General features: G+C 28.7%; 3 protein-coding genes across 3 annotated transcripts in view; 1 reads left to right on the top strand and 2 right to left on the bottom strand.

Annotated features, from left to right (window-relative positions):
• The window catches only part of LOC122505114, a 63,497-nt gene that overhangs the window by 28,923 nt on the left and 14,239 nt on the right, over positions 1–20,335 (top strand). Inside the window, exon 2 of the mRNA XM_043616575.1 lies at positions 8,881–11,239. Coding sequence (XP_043472510.1) covers positions 8,956–11,239 — 2,284 coding nt within the window. The 5' untranslated portion in view covers positions 8,881–8,955. The remainder of the gene's footprint in view (positions 1–8,880; positions 11,240–20,335) is intronic.
• Positions 6,392–7,445, bottom strand: LOC122505115. The gene is made up of 3 exons (XM_043616576.1): positions 7,178–7,445; positions 6,473–7,062; positions 6,392–6,413 (listed from the first exon to the last, which is right to left on the bottom strand). The coding sequence occupies exons 1-3, from the start codon at positions 7,268–7,270 to the stop codon at positions 6,392–6,394; spliced, it is 705 nt and encodes a 234-aa protein (XP_043472511.1). The 5' UTR covers positions 7,271–7,445.
• LOC122505138 (putative ankyrin repeat protein RF_0381) lies at positions 16,013–19,843 on the bottom strand. The gene is made up of 2 exons (XM_043616603.1): positions 19,716–19,843; positions 16,013–18,430 (listed from the first exon to the last, which is right to left on the bottom strand). Exon 2 carries the CDS (start codon positions 18,353–18,355, stop codon positions 16,262–16,264), a length of 2,094 nt encoding a protein of 697 aa, XP_043472538.1. The 5' UTR covers positions 18,356–18,430; positions 19,716–19,843; the 3' UTR covers positions 16,013–16,261.

The following is a 20,335-nucleotide window of genomic DNA, read 5'->3' as shown; positions in this document are numbered from 1 at the left end:
AAAAGTTGAGAAAACGTCATTTTACACAATTTTTGGTTTTAAAAAAACCAATAAATTTGAAATTTGTGATCGAATTAGGTTTAAAATAATAGCTCAATTTTACATTTTTCAACAAAATTTTCAAAAAAGTCATATTTTCCAAAATTTAAGATTTATAAAAGTTTAATATCTCCGATTATTATGGATGAAAAATGTTCAATTAGGGCTCAATAGATGCAAAAAAAAATTTTTGATAGTGGGTGAATATATCTCGTGATTGAACGAAGGGTTTTTAAAGAAATTGAAATTTTGATTATTTTCTGTTAGTGGATGAGTATATCTCATTATTGAACGTTGGAAGGAATATTTTTTTTCGCCATAGATATGAAAAAGAGTTTTTTGAGACCAGTTTTGGGCAAATGAGGTCTCAAAAAGACTCTTTTTCATATCTATGGCGAAAAAAAATATTCCTTCGTTCAATAATGAGCTATATTCATCCACTAACAGAAAATATTCTGTTTTTTGATTTTCGATGAACCGGTCAGAAGATATCGTGACCACCGAATTTTTGAGAGGGTTCTCAAAGAACCTGTTAGTACAGGCCTGAATTAAAATATTTTTTCACAAAAATTTTACAAGTTACTCATTTAATAATGTATTTTAAGAATTAAAAGTGCTCAAATAAAAAAATTTATTTATATTATGAAAAAAAATAATTTAAACAAACATACGGGGCATTCCATTTCAAATCGTTCCACCGACAAAAAACAATCGCAAGGAGAGCGATTTTCTAATAAATATAATTATTTAAAAATTTAATTATTTGTAACATATTATACACTGAATCGAAAGAGAATTTCATGAACTTTATAATGCTATTTTTATTTTTTTAAATTTTTCTCAATTTCGTAGAGAAATTCCTGTTTGAAAGTTTAAACTCTTAATATCTCAAAACACCCCCTCGTCGATTTTTATCAAAATTATATGAAAATAAAGCTTAACTTTTCTAGTTTCCATTCCCGTATAATATATTATGGACATTTAATGGGATTAATAGAAAAAAAATTGTTTAAAAAATGTGTTTTTGAAAAATTTGACAAATGGTACAAAGTTGAAGGTTAGTTAGGATTCAACTTCGTACCATAAGGAGACCTCACGCGGGTTTAAAATCAGCCTGCATTTGGGGGATCAGAGTTATGAGAGTTCTCCGTTCTCACAACGTTCAGAGGTTGCGCCTCTGTGGTGGAAATTTGGTATTAAAATATCGTCTGCTTAGTATTTACATATTACATACAACAAGAACGTGATTTAAACAAAGTTTGAGTCAGTAAAAGGCGAAAGATAAAGTGACCATACGTCCCGGATTGTGCGGGACTGTCCCGGATTTTTCCACTTTGTCCCGAAAAGGCCAGCGTCCCGCAAAACGTCCCGCATTTGACATAAAATGTCCTGCATATCCCGGAAAATAGTTAAGAATATCCTGCATCTACAGATTAGCACAGTAGCGTATATAAGTGTGAGAGAGATAGACTTCGTGATATTTTAAGAAAAATTCGATCGTTAAAAAAATATGTGATTTAATGTTACAAAATAAGCATAATATAAATATGTAAATGTCATAAGATGCGCCTTTGTTTCAATTCCGCTCCAATTGACTCCTACAAATTCCCTGATTCTTTTTTCTTGTGACAAATAACCTTTTTTTTTTACTAAATCATATTTAAATAAGCGGGCGTCCCGCATTGACACTATTTCCATATGGTCACTTTAGCGAAAGATTTATACGCTTTTTGAAGGGGAACCAGAGTTAACAAAGTTTTAGTGTAATTTCAAAATGTGTGGCATAAAAAAGATATTAATGCAAAAAGATTATTAAAAAATATATCTATTTAAGTTAAATTACAAGAAATACAATTTCAGAAATTATTTTTAGGTAAGTACATGAATGAAATTAAATTGTACAATATATTAAAATAAACATATCTTACAATATATCTTTTTGTTATTTATTTATAAGAACTTGATTAATGGTTTTACAGAAGTCATGACAGAAAAGGACTTTACATTTGAGAAATGTCAGCAAAATTTGGAGTCTTTCAAATTGCCTTCAAAGTATTGGTGTATAATTCGTGGATGTGAAAATTTCTTTGCCTTTGTGAAAATGGGAGATGATGCTAATTTGCAAAGAAATCAAAGGTTGTTGTTTTAAAAAATTTAGAAGTGAAACTATTTTTCCATGAAAAACTTACTCCGCTTTCGAGTTTCATAACAATACAAAGTGAAGAAGAAATTCATAAATTATTGCATATTGTTGATGAAATGGAATAGAGATAAAATTTTTTTTAGGGATTATTAGATCCCTAATTTAGTTTTGTTTAATAACATTTTTTAAAATGAATTAAATAAAATTATTTTTACAAGTTTTTAATGCAGATCAAATTGAAAGTTTTACTGATGATTAAATTAAAATTTTTTTTCTTTTATTGTTTATACAGATTAAGTTAAAAGCACAAATGTAATGTTTAAAAAAATTTAATAATTTTAAAAAATATATTTCAAATTAAAATCTTTTTTTTTAACAGAATATTAAATTTTTTTAATAGGCTATCTTTGTGTTTTCTACTAACTCTTTATTTTTATTTCAGTACATTATTTTAATGACATTTTTTATGATTTAATTAAATGAAATGATATCAAATGATTAGATTCACAATTAAATTTACTAACAATTTTTATAAATTAATTAAATAAAATTTTATGATTAGTAATTTTTATAATAAAATTACTCAACAGTTAGTAAAAATTGAAAAGTAAAATTTGTATTATAGGGAATTAAAAAATAATAAAATATTTCCATTTTAAATTCAATATGATACTTTTTTTGTATACGTCACATTTAATAATACAAATAAATTGCAATGTATATGAATGAAATGTGAATTATATTTTTCTTGTACTTATAAATGTAACAATAACTATGAAATACAATATTTCCACATAAATAAATACTTGGTTTTTCTGTACTAAATAAATAAATGATATATTTTATTTGGAAATTATATTTTCCACATCGACTTTTATGGAGGTGGAGACTTTTTCCAACGATTTATTATTTATAAGGTAATACTCAAAGAAAGAGAAAATATCTGTAAAAATACAAAAATTTTCGAATTTTTTAGAATGTTATTTCTTTGGTGAAGCATAATACTTTTTGACAAACATAAAAGCAGCAACATTTTTTTTACACTTCTAACATATTTTCTTTTAGTTAATATTTCATAAAACTAATTATAATAAATGTTACTGTCCAAAAGAATTCCTAAAAATGTTTAAACTTTTATTCTTACTGCTATTTGCTTTACGTTTCTTTACAGAAGTGGCACCATTTTTTGCCGTTATTTTATGTTTTTTTGCAGTGGTTGGACAATTTAAAATTCCGTTCTGTTGATCCAAATCACAACAATTATTTTTTGATGCGTCAACAGTTGCTGTACTTGCACGTGATTTAGCTGTCAGTTTTGCTTCTTTTCGCTTTTGTCTACTTTTTTCTTTTACCTCGTTATTAATTTTATTGTATTCTTTGCATACAAACAGCATTCTTATTGTCAAATAAAAAATTATTATTCTTCTGGTTAACAGCATCTCATGTTCACTGCATCCAACAAAAGTGATAGGAAATTCAAACTTTTCTAAAGTCTCGGCAATTTTTAAAAGAGTGTTTTCTTGAATGCCATCATCCTTGAGAGTTTGTAAAATAGACAATTCAAGTAATGAAATTAAGTCATATAACTTCACCGACGGGTGTTTCAAGTAACCTTTTGATCTAAGTTCAATTAATTTGTGCCTCTCAGGAATCACATCATTTTCCAATAAGATTAAACTGTCAACACAAGTTTGGCATTGGAAAGGCTTATTATTCTCTAAAAATTTGGCAAAACGAGACCCTTTCCTGCTTACGTATCCTGCAACGTAAGTTAAAGCGTACTCCGAAGCAATGGACATTGTGTAATCATGCTCAAGTAGAATTTGTGTCGCTTGTTCCAAACAATGACTTCCATTGCCTCTATCAATAATAGTGTCAATTATACCTTCCCATTGTTCCTGTCTAGTACTGACATCTTCAATTTCCTTCAAACTTAATAAGGTTTCCAAAATTTCACTACCTTCAACGTTACACCCTTTTGGAGGTTTAATTAACGAGTACGTAGACACAAGTTTATACATTTGTATAAATAACACTGCATCTGGGTGATCGTTGGCCCCGCAACATTCCCTCATCAACCCAAAGAATCTCTGAAAAATTAATTTAGTAAAATGTTGGCAACGATTTTATTTTTAGTTAATAATAAGATTTTTTTAATACCTCGACGCAATCCTGGTTAAGCCGACCTGTCATAAGATATGTAAAATTACATTTCTCGCTTAAAAATTCACAAATTTCCAATGTTGCTTGTAAAGAAATTTTTAATCCGTAACAGCAATTGTCTGTCAAAAATTTCTCATTTTTGACTTTAGCTTCTTTTTCCCAGTTTTTAAGGTATTCGAGGAAATTTTTAACAATCTGTTAAAAAAATTAAATATATATGAAATAAATGTAAAAAGTTCTTTAAAAAAAAAATTCGTAAAATATTACTAACAGTCCATGCTTCGTTTCCAATTGCCATTGCACTTGCAGGTGTGCGACTGTTCATAGCATTGTTTAGCTGATTTACTCGTTTACAAAAATTTTTCGTCGCAACACAATCTTCCAAGTCTTCATGACGGTCTTGATAAATTTCAAGAGCATCGTGTATGCTGAAGAACTGTTGAAAATTAGAGATATAAGTTCATTGAAATAAATAAAGATTATAACAATACATAATATATTATAACTAAATATTCAATATATACCTGAAACGCCAGAGCCACATTCATTTTCTGGTAATACTTCGGATCAATGTGCTCTTTTCGAAGTTTCCAATTGACTTTTAATGCATAAGGATCTTTCTCTAACATTTCTAATAATGCATACCAGTGTTTTTTCGATATAAATCCATCAGGTGTCTACAATATTGAAGTTTTGAAATGTTACTCTTAAAATATTCATTTAAATTATAAAATAAAAAATAAACTTACGAATATCTTATCAAATTTTTTGAACTGTGTTACAAAATTTCTGAAAATTTTTGCCAAATGTGGATAATCTGACAGAAACCAAAGCTTTCTTTTTTTGTCACATGGATGACAAACGCTAATTTTCGATTCTGAAACCCCAAACATTTTCCACATATTTCTATTCCACGCAGCACCATCCGTTACGACTGCATCAATAAAAAGACCTGATTTTTCGGCAAGAATTATCCCCTCCAAAATAATTTTGTGCAATACACTACCATTAGCACTGCCTTTGATTAAAAAGCAACCAACAGTTTGAACAAAATTACCACGAAATGGTTGAAACATTATTACAAGAGCATGGTCGCCTCTTAATGTTTTTTGGTGTTCCGGAGTGTGTTTCCCTAAATCGGTAAAGCCTTCGACCTTTAAATTGACCCGATCGAACGATAAGCATTCGGATAATTTTATTTCATCTACTGCAAATATTCCTATATTTAAATATAAACAATATTAATAAAATTTCACTTATATATTTTTATACATTACAGAAAAGAAATTTATATATAACTAAATATTTAATAGAAACCTCTTCGACAATCTGGCGGCATGGATGCAGTTTTTGCAGATAAGCCTTTAAATATATAATCCTGAAAACCATAGGAAGCCTTTATATTCTTCAAATATCGTGCTAAAGTTGTTAGCGAGGGCAAAGTTAAAATTTTATCGCGTCTAAGCTGTCTGTATAATTTTTTACTTTTAATTCTTAACAGTAGACATTCGTAAATCCACTGCGTAGTGTATCTCATACTACGACTGTTTTTGTGCTTTGATGCTGAAAAACATGCTTCAACAGCAATTCGTTGTTTCTCTGGAAGTGTAGACAATAATTCACATAAAATATCTTCTTTTGAAATTGCACACTTCTGGCGAAGTTTTTCAACATTAAGTTGAAGGCGTTTAATCTGTTGGATTTTTAAAATGCAAATAATAAAATATATTGTTTTTCATATCACAATAATTTATTATATGTCAAGAAACTTGGAAAACAAATTCTAATTACCTCCCTAAGATAATGTATTTTTTTATAATAATAGTTAAATTTTTATATTTGACTTTATTTTACCTTTCGTTTCAATGTTGAATTTTTTCGCTTAAGACCAACGTATTTTTCCCTCATCTTTTTCTTTAGGACTTTCCTTTTTGTTTTTTGCTTCTTTTGCTTCCATTTTTGTTTGCTTTTTTTCACTTTAAATTTTTGACACTCCGAGCAAAATTTTCTTTGAGGACCACGAGTTCTTATTGATTTGGCAAAAACCTAACCCATACATTTTTTTGACCTAAAACAATAATTTATCATTACTTATTCACATAGTTTGAAATCATTTTTATTACGTACCTTTCAGTGCATTCTGTTTGACAAGGTAACAATTTCGAAGTTACTTCAAGTAACTTCGGAATTTCGTCCACATTAGAAATTGCTTCACGTGGAACTTGCACTTCCTTTTCGCCAATTATAAAATCTAAGAAACTTACTTGCACTCTCATGTCTGGTAGTAATATTACTCGCTTTGTAGTGTGAGCTTCATCCTCACAAATTCCAATCCAAGCAATGAAATTTTCCGCACAATTATATACAGTCCATAATTTAGACGGTAAAGGCACAAGGTCGCAATGCTTTTTAATAATGTGGTACTTCTGGTTTTCACTACCATTACATTCTAATAAAAGGTCTTTCCAGCCGTATGAAATTTGTTGACTTTTTAAAAGTTGAATTGAAATATTTGGGAAAAAAACTGGCACAGCATGTGGTTTTAGCAATGGTTTTTTTCGTGGTATTCTATGAATTGTGCCATCTTTTAATTTTGTAACAAAATCTCTTTCAATGTCTTCATCTCGAAAATGCAAATCGCAAATTTTTTTATTTTTCGTCAATGGTTTTGTCGTATATGATGCAACGGCATCAGACCAAATACGTAATATTTCATCCTACAGACAAAAAATATAAATTATATTATCTTAATTTTTGTTTATTTACTTACAAAACAATTAATTACTTTTACACTAGAATAAAAATATTTTATGTCAAAAGTTTACAACATACCGTTTGTGGTGAAAAAAAACTTCGATATACTTGCGATTTAATTTGCTCACGACTACCCGAATTACAATTATTTATTACACAATTTGTAGGCATTTTGAGTCATAACACGATCACAACACGATAAACAAAATTTGAACCACGTGTATACGATCTTCATCAAAATATAAACCGTACATTTTTAAAACTTATTCTGTACTTTACATTTTCTCCGCATGAGCGCGCTGCCTCTGAACGTTGTGCAGATTATATTTTCTCATAGTAACTCTGATCCCCCAAAATGATGCTAATTTTTGTCACTATAACCATTGGCGTTGGGTCTCCTTATACTACTTCATGCACGGAGAGAAAAAACAAGGCTTTTCCCCATGAAAAAATATGCATTTAACGCGTGAAAATTATCACAGTAAAAATGCAGGACGCTCACGGGTTTTCCCGGTGAGATTCTTGCAACGAGCTAAGGCCAATAGGGGCTAAGGCATGGCCTAACCGCTAAACGCAAGAAGTTCATCGGGAAATCCGGTGAAACTCCTACCTGAAAAAGGCATGAATTGAAGTCACAGGGAAAAGCCTTGTTTTTTCTCTCCGTGTGTTCGTACCATTTGTCAAATTTTTCAAAAACATATTTTTTAAACAATTTTTTTTCTATTAATCCCATTAAATGTCCATAATATATTATACGGGAATGGAAACTAGAAAAGTTAAGCTTTATTTTCATATAATTTTGATAAAAATCGACGGTGGGGTGTTTTGAGATATTAAGAGTTTAAACTTTCAAACAGGAATTTCTCTACGAAATTGAGAAAAATTTAAAAAAATAAAAATAGCATTATAAAGTTCATGAAATTCTCTTTTGATTCAGTGTATAATATGTTACAAATAGTGCGATTCCATGGGAGATTTTAGTTTTTTCGGAGTAAGTAAACCAATTGCAATGAAATTTTGGAATTTAAATCTACACATAAAAAGACATATTTCCACCAAATATTACGTCAAAATATTCAGTAGTTTTTGAGATGTCAAAATTTTGGAAAAATTTTGAAATCGTTATATCTTCTTTCCATCTTAACCAAATCACTTAATTTTTTTTGGAGAAAATTCAGCATAAAAAAACGAAAAAGTTTTTTATATTATGTTTATACAAAATTTTTATAAACAAAAAAGTTATTAAATAATAATTGAATAACTTTTAAATAGCTTCAGTGAAGCTATTCAAAAGTTATTCACTGAAGCTATTCAAAAGTTATTCAATTATTATTTAATAACTTTTTTGTTTATAAAAATTTTGTATAAACATAATATAAAAAACTTTTTCGTTTTTTTATGCTGAATTTTCTCCAAAAAAAATTAAGTGATTTGGTTAAGATGGAAAGAAGATATAACGATTTCAAAATTTTTCCAAAATTTTGACATCTCAAAAACTACTGAATATTTTGACGTAATATTTGGTGGAAATATGTCTTTTTATGTGTAGATTTAAATTCCAAAATTTCATTGCAATTGGTTTACTTACTCCGAAAAAACTAAAATCTCCCATGGAATCGCACAATAATTAAATTTTTTAATAATTATATTTATTAGAAAATCGCTCTCCTTGCGATTGTTTTTTGTCGGTGGAATGATTTGAAAATACATTGTCTGGAAGTTTTGACCCATGTAACCCCTTAATGATTTTCCAGTGAAATTAACAAACTCTTTGTTTACAGATTTTCTCAATTTCGATGTCAACAAGTTTGATCCAATTCAATAATCTAAAATAAATCTCAAGGAATAAAGTGACAATGTCGTCGATAGAAATTCAGTCTTTACTTAATGCATGTTTCTCTGGTGATGAGTCGACAGTAAGAAATATTCTTTCTCGAAACAATTTTGATGATTACCTCGCATCATCTTCTGGTTATTCACTACTTTGTAGTATGCTTCAAAATTCTATTTATTCACCACAACGTCGTAACGAATTACAAGCAGAATACGAAGTGTACGATCAACTTTTAGACAATTTTCTCGAAATTTCAAAACTTCTTTTGCAACGTCCTGTCAAAGTAAATGACGAAACTCGAGATCACGATCAGACTCCACTTCATTTCGCAGTCGAAATTGGAAATGTGGAAATCGTCAAAATTTTGCTGGACAAAGGAGCTATTGTTAATGCAACAAATCAGAAGTTAAATACACCTCTACATATTGCTGTTACAGATTTGAATAATCATTCTGAAAGTATTATTCAACTTTTACTTGAAAATGGAGCTGATTTGAAAATTTTTAATAAGGTTAACAATACACCTTATCATGAGGCGCTTAATGATAGAATTAGGCGTATTTTATCACAGCATGAAATAAAGATGCTTTTTGATAATGATGAGGATATTGAGAAAACAGATTCTAATTATTATACAGCGTTACATAGAGCGGTGGAATGTAAGAGTTGTGATCTTGTTGAATTTCTAGTGTCTAGAGGAGCTGACGTGAATGCGGAGACAATGCTCGAAGAAAAACCTCTACATCTTGCTAGCCAAATTCGTCATAAAAAAATTTCACTTCTTCTTTTACGAGCTGGTGCAGACGTTAATGCTACTGTCACTTATTCAGATGACACTCCACTACATTTGGCAGCCAAACATTTATCCAATGAAGACGATGGCGAATTTCTAAAGTTTCTCATAAATAACGGTGCTAATTTAACTGCTAAAAATAAATATGGCCTAATTCCTTTGAATTACGCCGTTGAAAATCTATCTTTGATTGGTGCTACAATTCTTCTGGGTGAAAATCCAGATAATTGCGATATGACTCTAAAAATGGCTTTTTGCCTTTCTTTTCTGGGTTCCTATTATGAAAAATTACCTGATCTTAAAATTCCTAAAGACCGAAGTGATAAGCGTAATAACAAGCTAATCTGTGAATTATTTTATAATCATGGTTTTAGGCTTAACACCGAAGATATAAAAAATATGCTTATTCCAGAGAAATTGTCATTAGTCTCTCTAGATCATTCAAGAATGATAGAACACAGAAACAATGTGCAAAATCTTTTAAATAAAGAGGAAACATCCTGTGACGAAAAAATGAGGCAAGAATTTCTAGAATATTACGTATTAATTGGTGCCATTAAATACGGATTTACTGATATTTTTTACAATTTCTTACCCAATGTTTGTAACCTCAATACTTATTTGATTGATGGTTACACACTATTGCATCATGCCTGTGGAAAAGGACGCTTTACTATTATTAACGAACTTTTGGCACGTGGTGCCAATGTGAATGCAATTGGAGACAGAAAGAAATTTTCACCTCTTCATGTATCAGTGAAACACAATTTCGTAGAAATTACTAGAATTTTATTAACAAAAAATGCCAATATTAATTCTTGCAGTAAGAGAAATGAAACCCCACTTTGCATTGCAGTTCATATGGATAGTTTCGAATGCGTTCAATTACTTCTAGAAGCTGGCGCTAACGTTAATTGTATTAATTCCGAAAACCACTCTCTACTTTACTATGCTTTTGCCTTGAATGTAATTATAAATATTACAAAACTACTTCTGCATTATGGTGCAACTTGCCTTCCAGGGGAAATGGAACCAATATTTGATTATTTAAGATCTCAATCTGAATACGATGAAATAATTGATTTGTCATGTGATCACAGCGTAAATTTAATCTTAGATCGCAATTATTCTAAATGCCCCAACGAACTTGAAGAAATGAAAAAAACAAAAATTAGTGAGACTGATGTGACAATGTACGATGCCCTAACTATGTCACATAGACGACTTTCTACTTTAATGCGAAATGAAAATTTTCTCGACTTTATAAATTCATTTGATTTTAAAACTTCATTTCCGAATTTTGCCCGTCGATTTGAAGTGCGTGTAAATAAAGCAGAACTTGAGAAGCGATTAATAGAATTAAGTTACGACTGTTTTCGAACTATAGTAAAATTTCAATTACCCATTCTCGTTTTAAACGAAATTATATCGTACATTGACACTGCAGATTTACATCGATTTGTAATCGCTTCACCAATTAAATCAGAAATGAAAAAAACTGTGCATTTCCATTGTTCCGAATAGACTTAAAGTTTAATTCACATTTCTTATTTTCGAATCAAGAACAATGCATTTATTTCGAACAGTTTACATTTGATGTAATTTAAAAAATTTAGAAATCAGTTTATGTACTGGTATTTACAATTTATGACAATATTATAGATTTAAAATAATTATTGTTAATTGTAACAAACAGTGAAATACATAAAGTTCTTTAAGTTAGAGTAATAAAAATGTAACGAACGTACAAATTAACTGTGATATTTGCACCTTATAAGTTAAAGCATTTAAAAAAGCAACGTAAATCTTAACAATTTTATCAAATTTACAAATTTTATACATATTCGGTATCGAAATCGCAAAGAAGGAATTGATTAAAATTTAAGTAATGTACCTCTGCTAAATAACAAAAAAATTAATATTAAATTATTTTTGTACTTAATATTTCTTTTCATTCAATTATTGAATATGGACCATAACATATATTTTGGATCAAAAAAATCTTTTTCTCCTTCTTCAATTCTGAAAATTAATAATTTTCGAACTTATTTAATTATAAGAATTTTATAATGTTGGTAGTGCAAAGGAATGTAATAAATAAATTAAAAATTAACAGTGTTTGACAGTAAAAAAATTACTTTAAATTGGACCTATCCTAACGTGTTTATCTTGAGAAACTAAGAAAATGGTATATGTTCTATTTTAAAAAATTCAATTTAAAACTATTTTTTATAAATAAATTATTAAATAAATAATTTATTATTTATTTATTTATTTAAAAATTGTATGTAAAAAAACAGTTAAGGGATAAGGCCACATTTTATTTTTTTTCTCCGAAACTACTGGCGGTCCCACGATAAGGCTTGCAGGACTTGTAAATTATACTTATAGCTTCTTTTGACAAAAAATTAAGAAAATTAAAAATGATGTTTTTTCAAAAACGAAAATCAAAAAAAAATTTTACCTCCAAAATTTTCAAAAAAATTTTTTTTTATTTTTTAATTTTTTTAATAGTATATCTAGAAACAAATCATTAGCGACTTTGAAAATACAAGTCGAATACTTAGAACTCAAGTTATAGCGTTTCAAAAAAAATGTTGCTTAAAATTAAAAAGTCCCGTATCTCCACCATTTTTAAAAATTTTGAAAAAATACTTGGTGTTAATTTATGTCACTATAGTAATATTATTTAAGCCAATTTATAGCCAAATCCCATTCCATCAAAAAAATCTTGATCCATTTGACGCGGACGAATTTCAAATCCTTTTACTGAGCGCGCCCTGGACTGCTCCGCAACGACTATTTGCGTCGGATGGCTACCTGCTGGCAGGAACTGCTCGCAGATGATGATACAAATACTGAATTATGTCTTTATGCTAATGGAATTGTAGATTAATTGTAAAAAAATTTTGACAGTAAAACTTTCCACTTTTTCATAAGTATGTTTTATATATCTCTAAGATCTCTAAACTTCAAACGCGTTTTTCTTAAAACACGTTTCTTGAAATCAACACGCAGCATAAGTGAAACAAGTTTCATTATTTTTAATCGGATTTTTTCTTACATCTTTATCAAGATTCGCGGTAGAGAATCGCCGCCAAGTAAAAGGCAAAAACCGCGAATAAATATTCTCGAAATATCGGCTATTTTTCGATAAAATTGAATAACTCGAGTAAATCTTAACCGATTTGGCTTATTCTTTTTTTGATGTATATATACACCAAAAAAAAACTAATTCGAACGGATTGAAATGAATTAAGATTTTTGGTAGAAAGCGGGATTCATTCAAGCTCTTTGTATATTCGATTCAATTTGCCTGAAGTTGTGCAAACGAATTCGCATTCGTAAGAAATGACCAAGGCATGCATTGAATTCGTGCTGACGAATTAAAAAAAATTAAAGGTCCCAAAACTTGTCCATTGAATTAGTATGAATAGAAGGTTTGGAAGTTCAATACAGTTTGATGAATTCAGGAAAATTGCAACATAGCTCCAATTCGTATTTGTCACAAAGCGGGATTCACTGAAACTCTTTGTGAATTCTTTTTAATTTATTTCAATTCTGTCAAGTTTATATTAATACTTTTGATATTTTTATAGAATTTAAGCTAGGAAAACCGAAAAAATATCGATTTTTTGAGATTTTGATAAACGTGGAGCGTAAACTCCTAAATGGATTTCTAAAATATTCTAGATTATTATATTAATTAGGTTAAAATCTCGATATACATTTCAGGAAATTTTAATACATTTCGTATTTTTTGAAATATATTTTTCTTTCTAAAAAAAATAAAATTTTTTAACATTTAGACAAACGCAGAGACTAAACTTCTAAATATATTCATATTTTCTGCAATAAATATCAAGATTCTACCCCAATCAATAATATTCTAGAATATTTTTCAAATTTGTTAAGTACTTTAGTCCCTATGTTTGTCTAAATGTCAATTTTATAAATGATGCGAAAAGTATTTCAATCCCAACAAAAACATCTTTGATGCAAAAATTTCCGCCAAGTAAAAATTTTGCAAATGTCCAAATAATTATTAGTGAAATAAAAGTTTACCAAGTAAAATTTGTAATAAAAGTTTTTGGTTCAATAATTGTAACAAATCTATAATTCAATTTAAAGATTAACATAATCAGTTAATGAAATCCAATTATTAGTCTTAATAAAAAATTTCTATTTGAAACAATTTTAAGATCTTGACGTCAATAATTTAATTATGTACAAGTTAGAAACATTATTGACGCCAAGATTTTAAAATTGTTTCAAATAGAAATTTTTTATTAAGACTAATAATTGGAATTCATTAACTGATTATGTTAATCATTAAATTAAATTCTATATTTGTTACAATTATATTGAACCAAAAACTTTGATTACAAATTTTACTTGGTTAACTTTTATTTCACTAATAATTATTTGGACATTTGCAACATTTTTTCTTGGCGGAAATTTTTGCATCAAAGATGTTTTTGTTGGGATAATAACATTTCAAAAAAGAAACACTTAGGGGCTTTTCGATAAATTAATTTAAACAAGTTATAAACATTTGAGTGCCTTTTTTGATCAAAAAATGAGGTTTTTTTCAAATGCTTGCCAATTACACAAAAATCAATATTTTTTAAATCCCTTACGTATTTATCTAGCTATTATCATGTAGATAAAAAAATCTTTTATTTAGTTTCAGATTCAATTTTGTATGTTGTGTGCTGCGTGCCGCACGGCTCTTCCAAGAAAAAGCATTTTACGCAAACGTCAGTATATCTCTTCATTCAATTATATTTACCATTTCTGAATAAGAATATTTGGACCATATCATATATCTTGGAACAAAAGAATCTTTTTCTCCTTCTAGAATTCTGAAATTTCATAATTATCCAACTTATTTAATTATAAATAAGTTTTTCATTATTTATAATATCAATGTAACAAATCAATTTAAAATTAAATAACTGTGTAAGAGTAAAAAATTACTTTAAATCGGACCTACCGTAACGTGTTCACCTTGATGAACTAAAAAAATGATATGTGCTATTTTTAAAAAATTCAATTTAAAATCTGTTATAATTAAAATGTTTTTAAAAAATTCAATCTTAAACCTTGTGAAAGTTCATTAATTTATAATAATAGCATTTAAAACCTTGTACAAATTTGATTAATTACAAAACTTGTATCTGCAACTTTTCCAGAATTAATTATTTAAAAAAAATTTCATTTAAGACCTGACATTCAATTATTTAAAAAAAAATTCAATTTTAAGCCTTGTGAAAAAAGTCAATTATTCAAAAAATACTAGACGTGTGCAAAAGGCTCGAAACTCGATCGAGTATTTTCGAGCCGCGTCGAGCTGTATAAAAAACTAGAAAAATGTCGAGTACTTGAATATTTTCGAGCTCTTCGAGTAAATTCGCTTTCTAGAGAACATTCAAATACTGTTTGCATACTTACCAACCCTGGTTAAAAATTCTGATTGATTTCGGACTAATACGAAATTTGTCCGAAACAGCGCGGTTTTTGCCCACACAACACCGAAACTTTCCTGAAAATTTATTAAAGATTTACTTGCAAACTTCGAAAAATTTACTTGCAAAGTTTAGTAAAAATTGTGTAAAGATTTAAATGTCCCACTTAAATAAATGTTTATCGTCAAATTTTCCTAAAAATTTAACTTAAAACTTTCCTGAAAATCTAAATTAAATTTTCCACTTCTCTCTTATAAGCGAAAATGTAACTTAAAATTTTCCTGAAAATTTAAATTAAATTTTCGCCTATTTACAGTAGGCGAAATTTTTTTTTAAATTTTCAGGAAAGTTTCAGGATAAACATTTATTGAAGTGGGATATTTAAATCTTTACAGAATTTTCACTAAACTTTTCAAGTAAATACTTCGAAGTTTGCAAGTAAATCTTTAATAAATTTTTAGGAAAGTTTCGGTGCTGTGTGGGTAAGTACAAAAATAGTTTAATATTAATTTTTTTATGCCATTTGGCAGGTCTGATAAATTTTTCATTGTACAATAGTTCAATTTTAATTAACTGATGACATGTTTAATTGTACATTGCTTAAATTAAAATGAGTTTATTTTGTACAACTTTAATAATTGAATTTTTTTGTGTTCTAATTTATCGAACATTATTCATAAATTGTTTAATTGTACATTGTTTTATGTTTTTTTGTTATAATTTATGAGACACTTTTAACAATTGCAAGAAAATCTAATAAGTTTACTCAACGACTTTAACGATTGAATGTTTTTTATTTTTATTATAGAATTTATAAAATTGTTAAATTTTACGTTCCTTTTTTATATGCTCTAACTTTTCAGGTACAAATAACCCAGTTAATTTTTACATTGGTTACATTTTTACTATTCTAACTTAAGATATTAATGTATTTTAATGTTTGTTACAAAGTACAATAATTATTTTAAATCTATATTGTCATAAATTAGAAAATTTCAGTACATAAACTGATTTATAAATTTTGTAAATTACATCAAATGTAAACTGTTCGAAATATATGCATTGGTCTATTCGGAACAATGAAATTGCACCGCTTTCTTCGTTTTTGATTTAATTGGTGAAGCGATTACAAATCGATGTAAATCTGCAGTGTCAATGTACGATATAATTTCGTTTAAAACGAGAATGGGTAATTGAAATTTTACTATAATTCGAAAACAGTCGTAACTTAATTCTATTAATCGCTTCTCAAGTTCTGCTTTATTTACACGCACTTCAAATCGACGGGCGAAATTCGGAAATGAAGTTTCAAAATCAAATGAATTTATAAAGTCGAGAAAATCGTTATTTCGCATCAAAATAGAAAGTCGTCTATGTGACATAGTTAGGAGATCGTACATTGTCACAGCAGTTTCACTAATTTTTATTTTTTTCATTTCTTCGAGTTCGTTAGGGCATTTAGGATAATTCTGATCTAAGACTCTTAAATTTACGCTGTGATCACATATCAAATCAATTATTTCATCGTATTCAGATTGAGATCTTAAATAATCAAATATTGGTTCCATTTCCCCTGGAAGGCAAGTTGCACCATAGTGCAGAAGCAGTTTTGTAATATTCATGTCTCTATTGAAAACGCTAGCATAGTAAGGTAGAGAGTGATTTTTGGAATTAATACAATTAACGTTAGCGCCACGTGCCAAAAGTTCGTTAATAATAGTTAAGCGTCCTCCATCACAGGCATGATGCAATAATGTGTAACCATCAATCAAACAAGTATTTACGTTACAAACATTTGGTAAGAAATTGTAAAAAATATCAGTAAATCCGTATTTAATTGCACCTATTAAAACATGATATTCCAGAAATTCTTGCCTCATTTTTTCATCACAGGATGTTTCCTCTTTATTTAAAAGACTTTGCACAATGTCTCTATGTTCTATCATAGTTGAATGATCTAGAGTGACTAATGTCAATTCCGCTGGTATTGACATATTTTGCATGTCTTTGATATTAATCCTAAAACCCTGATCATAAAATAATTCACTGATTAACTGGTATTCACATTTATCTCCACGGTCTGTGAAAATTTCTAGGTCAGGTATTGTTTCATAATAGGTACCCAGAAAGGAAAGGCAAAAAGCCAGTTTTAGAGTCATATCGCAAGTATTTGGATTTTCACCCAGAAGAATTGTAGCTTCAGTCAAAGATATATTTTCAACGGAGTAACTCAAAGGAATCAGACCATCATCATTTATAGCTGTTAAATCAGCACCGTTATTTATGAGCATCTTTAAAAATTTGCCATCGTCGTCTTTGGATAAATGTTTGACTGCCAAATGCAATGGAGTGTCATCTGCAACAGTAGTAGCGTTTACATCTGCACCTGCTCGTAAAAGAAGAAGCGAAATTTTTTTATGACGTATTTTGCTAGCAAGATGTAGAGGCGTTTCATAGAACTTTGTCTCCGCATTCACGTCAGATCCGACAGATAGTAGAAATTCCACAAGATCATAACTCTTACTGTTCACCGCTCTGTGTAACGCTGTATAACCCCAACAATCTTTTTCCTCAATATCCCCGTCACTATCAAGAAGCATTTTTATTTCATGCTGTGATAAAATACGCCTAATACTTGCATTAACACACACATCATGAGGTGTTCTGCAATTCTCATTATAAATTTTTATATCAGCTCCATTTTCAAGTAAAAGTTGAATAACACTTTCAGAAAGATTATATTTATCTGAAACAGCAATATGCAGAGGTGTATTTAACTCTTTATTGGTTGCATTAACAACAGCCCCTTTTTCCAGTAAAATTTTTATGATTTCCACATTTTCATTTTGTACCGCAAAATGAAGTGGTGTCTGGTCGTGATCTTGAGTTTCGTCATTTACTTTCACAGGATGTTGCAAAAGGAGTTTTGAAATTTTGAGAAAATTGTTTAAAAGTTGTTGGTATGACATGTAGTATAGTTCTAATTCACTTCGACGTTTTACTGAATATATAGAATTTTCAAGCATACTACAAAGTAATGAATAACCAGAAGATGATGCGAGGTAATCATTAAAATTGTTATCAGAAAGAATATTTCTTACTGTCCACTCATCGCCAGAGTAACATGCATTTTGTAAAGACTCAATCACTGTAGACGACATTGTCACTTTATTTGTTGAGATTTATTTTGGATTATTGAATTGGATCAAACTTGTTGACATCGAAATTGAGAAAATCTGTAAACAAAGAATTTGTTAATTTTACTGGAAAATTATTAAATAAAAATTATTACTTAATTGAAAATGAGAAAAACCAGATTTAAATATACGGGAAGTATGCCGGTTTTCGGAACCCTTAGGTTTTTGCCTCAAAACATTAAAAGTGAATGAAATTGAAAAAATGATTGTCTTAAGAAAGAATTAAGGAAACAAAAAATTTTAGATATGTTTATTATTTTTGAAAATAAAGAAGCAAAGGTGATATGGTGCATGTAAAGGCCCTAAAGTGAATTAGTAAGAATTTTTATTTCATAGAATTGGCCTGACTTGTCGAAGCCATCAAATTAAGAAGAAGTTTAATTGTTGAGAAAAATTGTTTCCCAGAATTTAAATTAAACTGAATAGAAATTCAAAAGAATATTAATTTATCACAAAGAATTTTAATTTAGTAGAATATTTATTCGTCCGAATTATAATATTTAACAGAAAGTCAAGTTTATTGAGCTTCAATTTGCTAGAAATCTAATTTGACCGAATATCAATTTATTATGCGAGTCGTTTTTTCGTATGGACTTGCTCATAAATTTTTTCAACGGATTTTAATTTCTTACAGTTTTAATTGTATGTTAAAATTTTTTTCAAATTTTTAAAAGGCGCAAAACATTAAAAAAAAACCAATTTTTTATAAACAATTTATTAAATTATTATTGAAACATAAACTTTTTAAAAAATTTCTAATTCTAAACGAAAATACATTTTATCCTTATTCTCGCTTGGATGATTTAAATCGGTTCATATTCATTTAAGAGAAACAAAATTTTGTTTAAAAATATTCTTTGGTTGACTAATTTTTAAGGCCAAATAGAAATGTTTTTAAATATTTTGATTATAACAAAGAATACTTTTATTTTTCGTGAAAATTTCATGAAATCTAACCCTGTAAAAACTGATATTAGTTTTGAATTTTAAGGCGCAATAAGAGAATAAAAAGTTCACGTGGAATATAGTCTTGAAAATTTTCATGATTCTTGTTCTTTTCTCATACTTTTTAAACAGCAAAAGTAGGAAATACTGTCCAAAAACAACAGAAATTCTGATTGTTTTTCTCATGTTTTGTTATTATTTTTTTGTATGGTTTTCTTATTTTTCTACTTAGTAGGTCTGAACCATGGCCTGAACATAGTGAAAACCTTGAATCGTAAATTTTAAAAATGATCAATGAACATAACCTAAAAATTAAAATCTATTCTCATTTTTAAATGCATGCATATTATTTTTATAAATATTAATAATGACATTATACCTTATCATAAATACTTAAATTTTTCTCGCTAATTTTTTAAATCCAAGAGGAAAAGACGATTTTAAATACATTGAATACGCATTTTTATTTAAACAGCACGAACAGCACCAACTCTTTCTTGGTTGTTTATGTTTACCTTGAATTTTTAAGTCTAAATCACATCTCGTCATGAGAATGCAAGGTCCACAAGTGAATAAAGCCTAAATCGCTTGAAAACCAGGGATGAGAAAGTGTAAAGTCCAACGCACAGGCACAATAGGTTCGCGAACGAGACGCATGAGATAGACAAGGACCCAAATATATCTCTGTCCTTTTCTAACTCATGCTTTGCGTTCACGAACGACTTTCGCGAACCTATTGTGCTTAGGCCTTATCTTATCAAACTCAAGTTTACGTATGTAACCTAAATATACGTAACAAATTGGCGCAAACGTGTGTTTTGGCCGTTTTGGCGTGGTTTTGGATACCTGCTTTGCAAAAATCAACAAAGAAAAAATTGTTGCAATCGTTGGACACAGTAAGGTAATAAAGTTGTATGAATTATGAATATTAGTGCTTTTTTATTAAAATATTAATGTTTAAAGTCAGTAACATAAGAAAGTGTAAAGAAAGTAGAATTT

Source organism: Leptopilina heterotoma, unplaced genomic scaffold (genome assembly GCF_015476425.1).
Source record: "Leptopilina heterotoma isolate Lh14 unplaced genomic scaffold, ASM1547642v1 Lhet_343, whole genome shotgun sequence".
In the NCBI taxonomy this organism is placed as follows: Eukaryota; Metazoa; Arthropoda; class Insecta; order Hymenoptera; family Figitidae; genus Leptopilina; species Leptopilina heterotoma.
The sequence above is the reverse complement of the archived record's forward strand: the minus strand, read 5'-3'. Positions and strand labels throughout refer to the sequence as shown.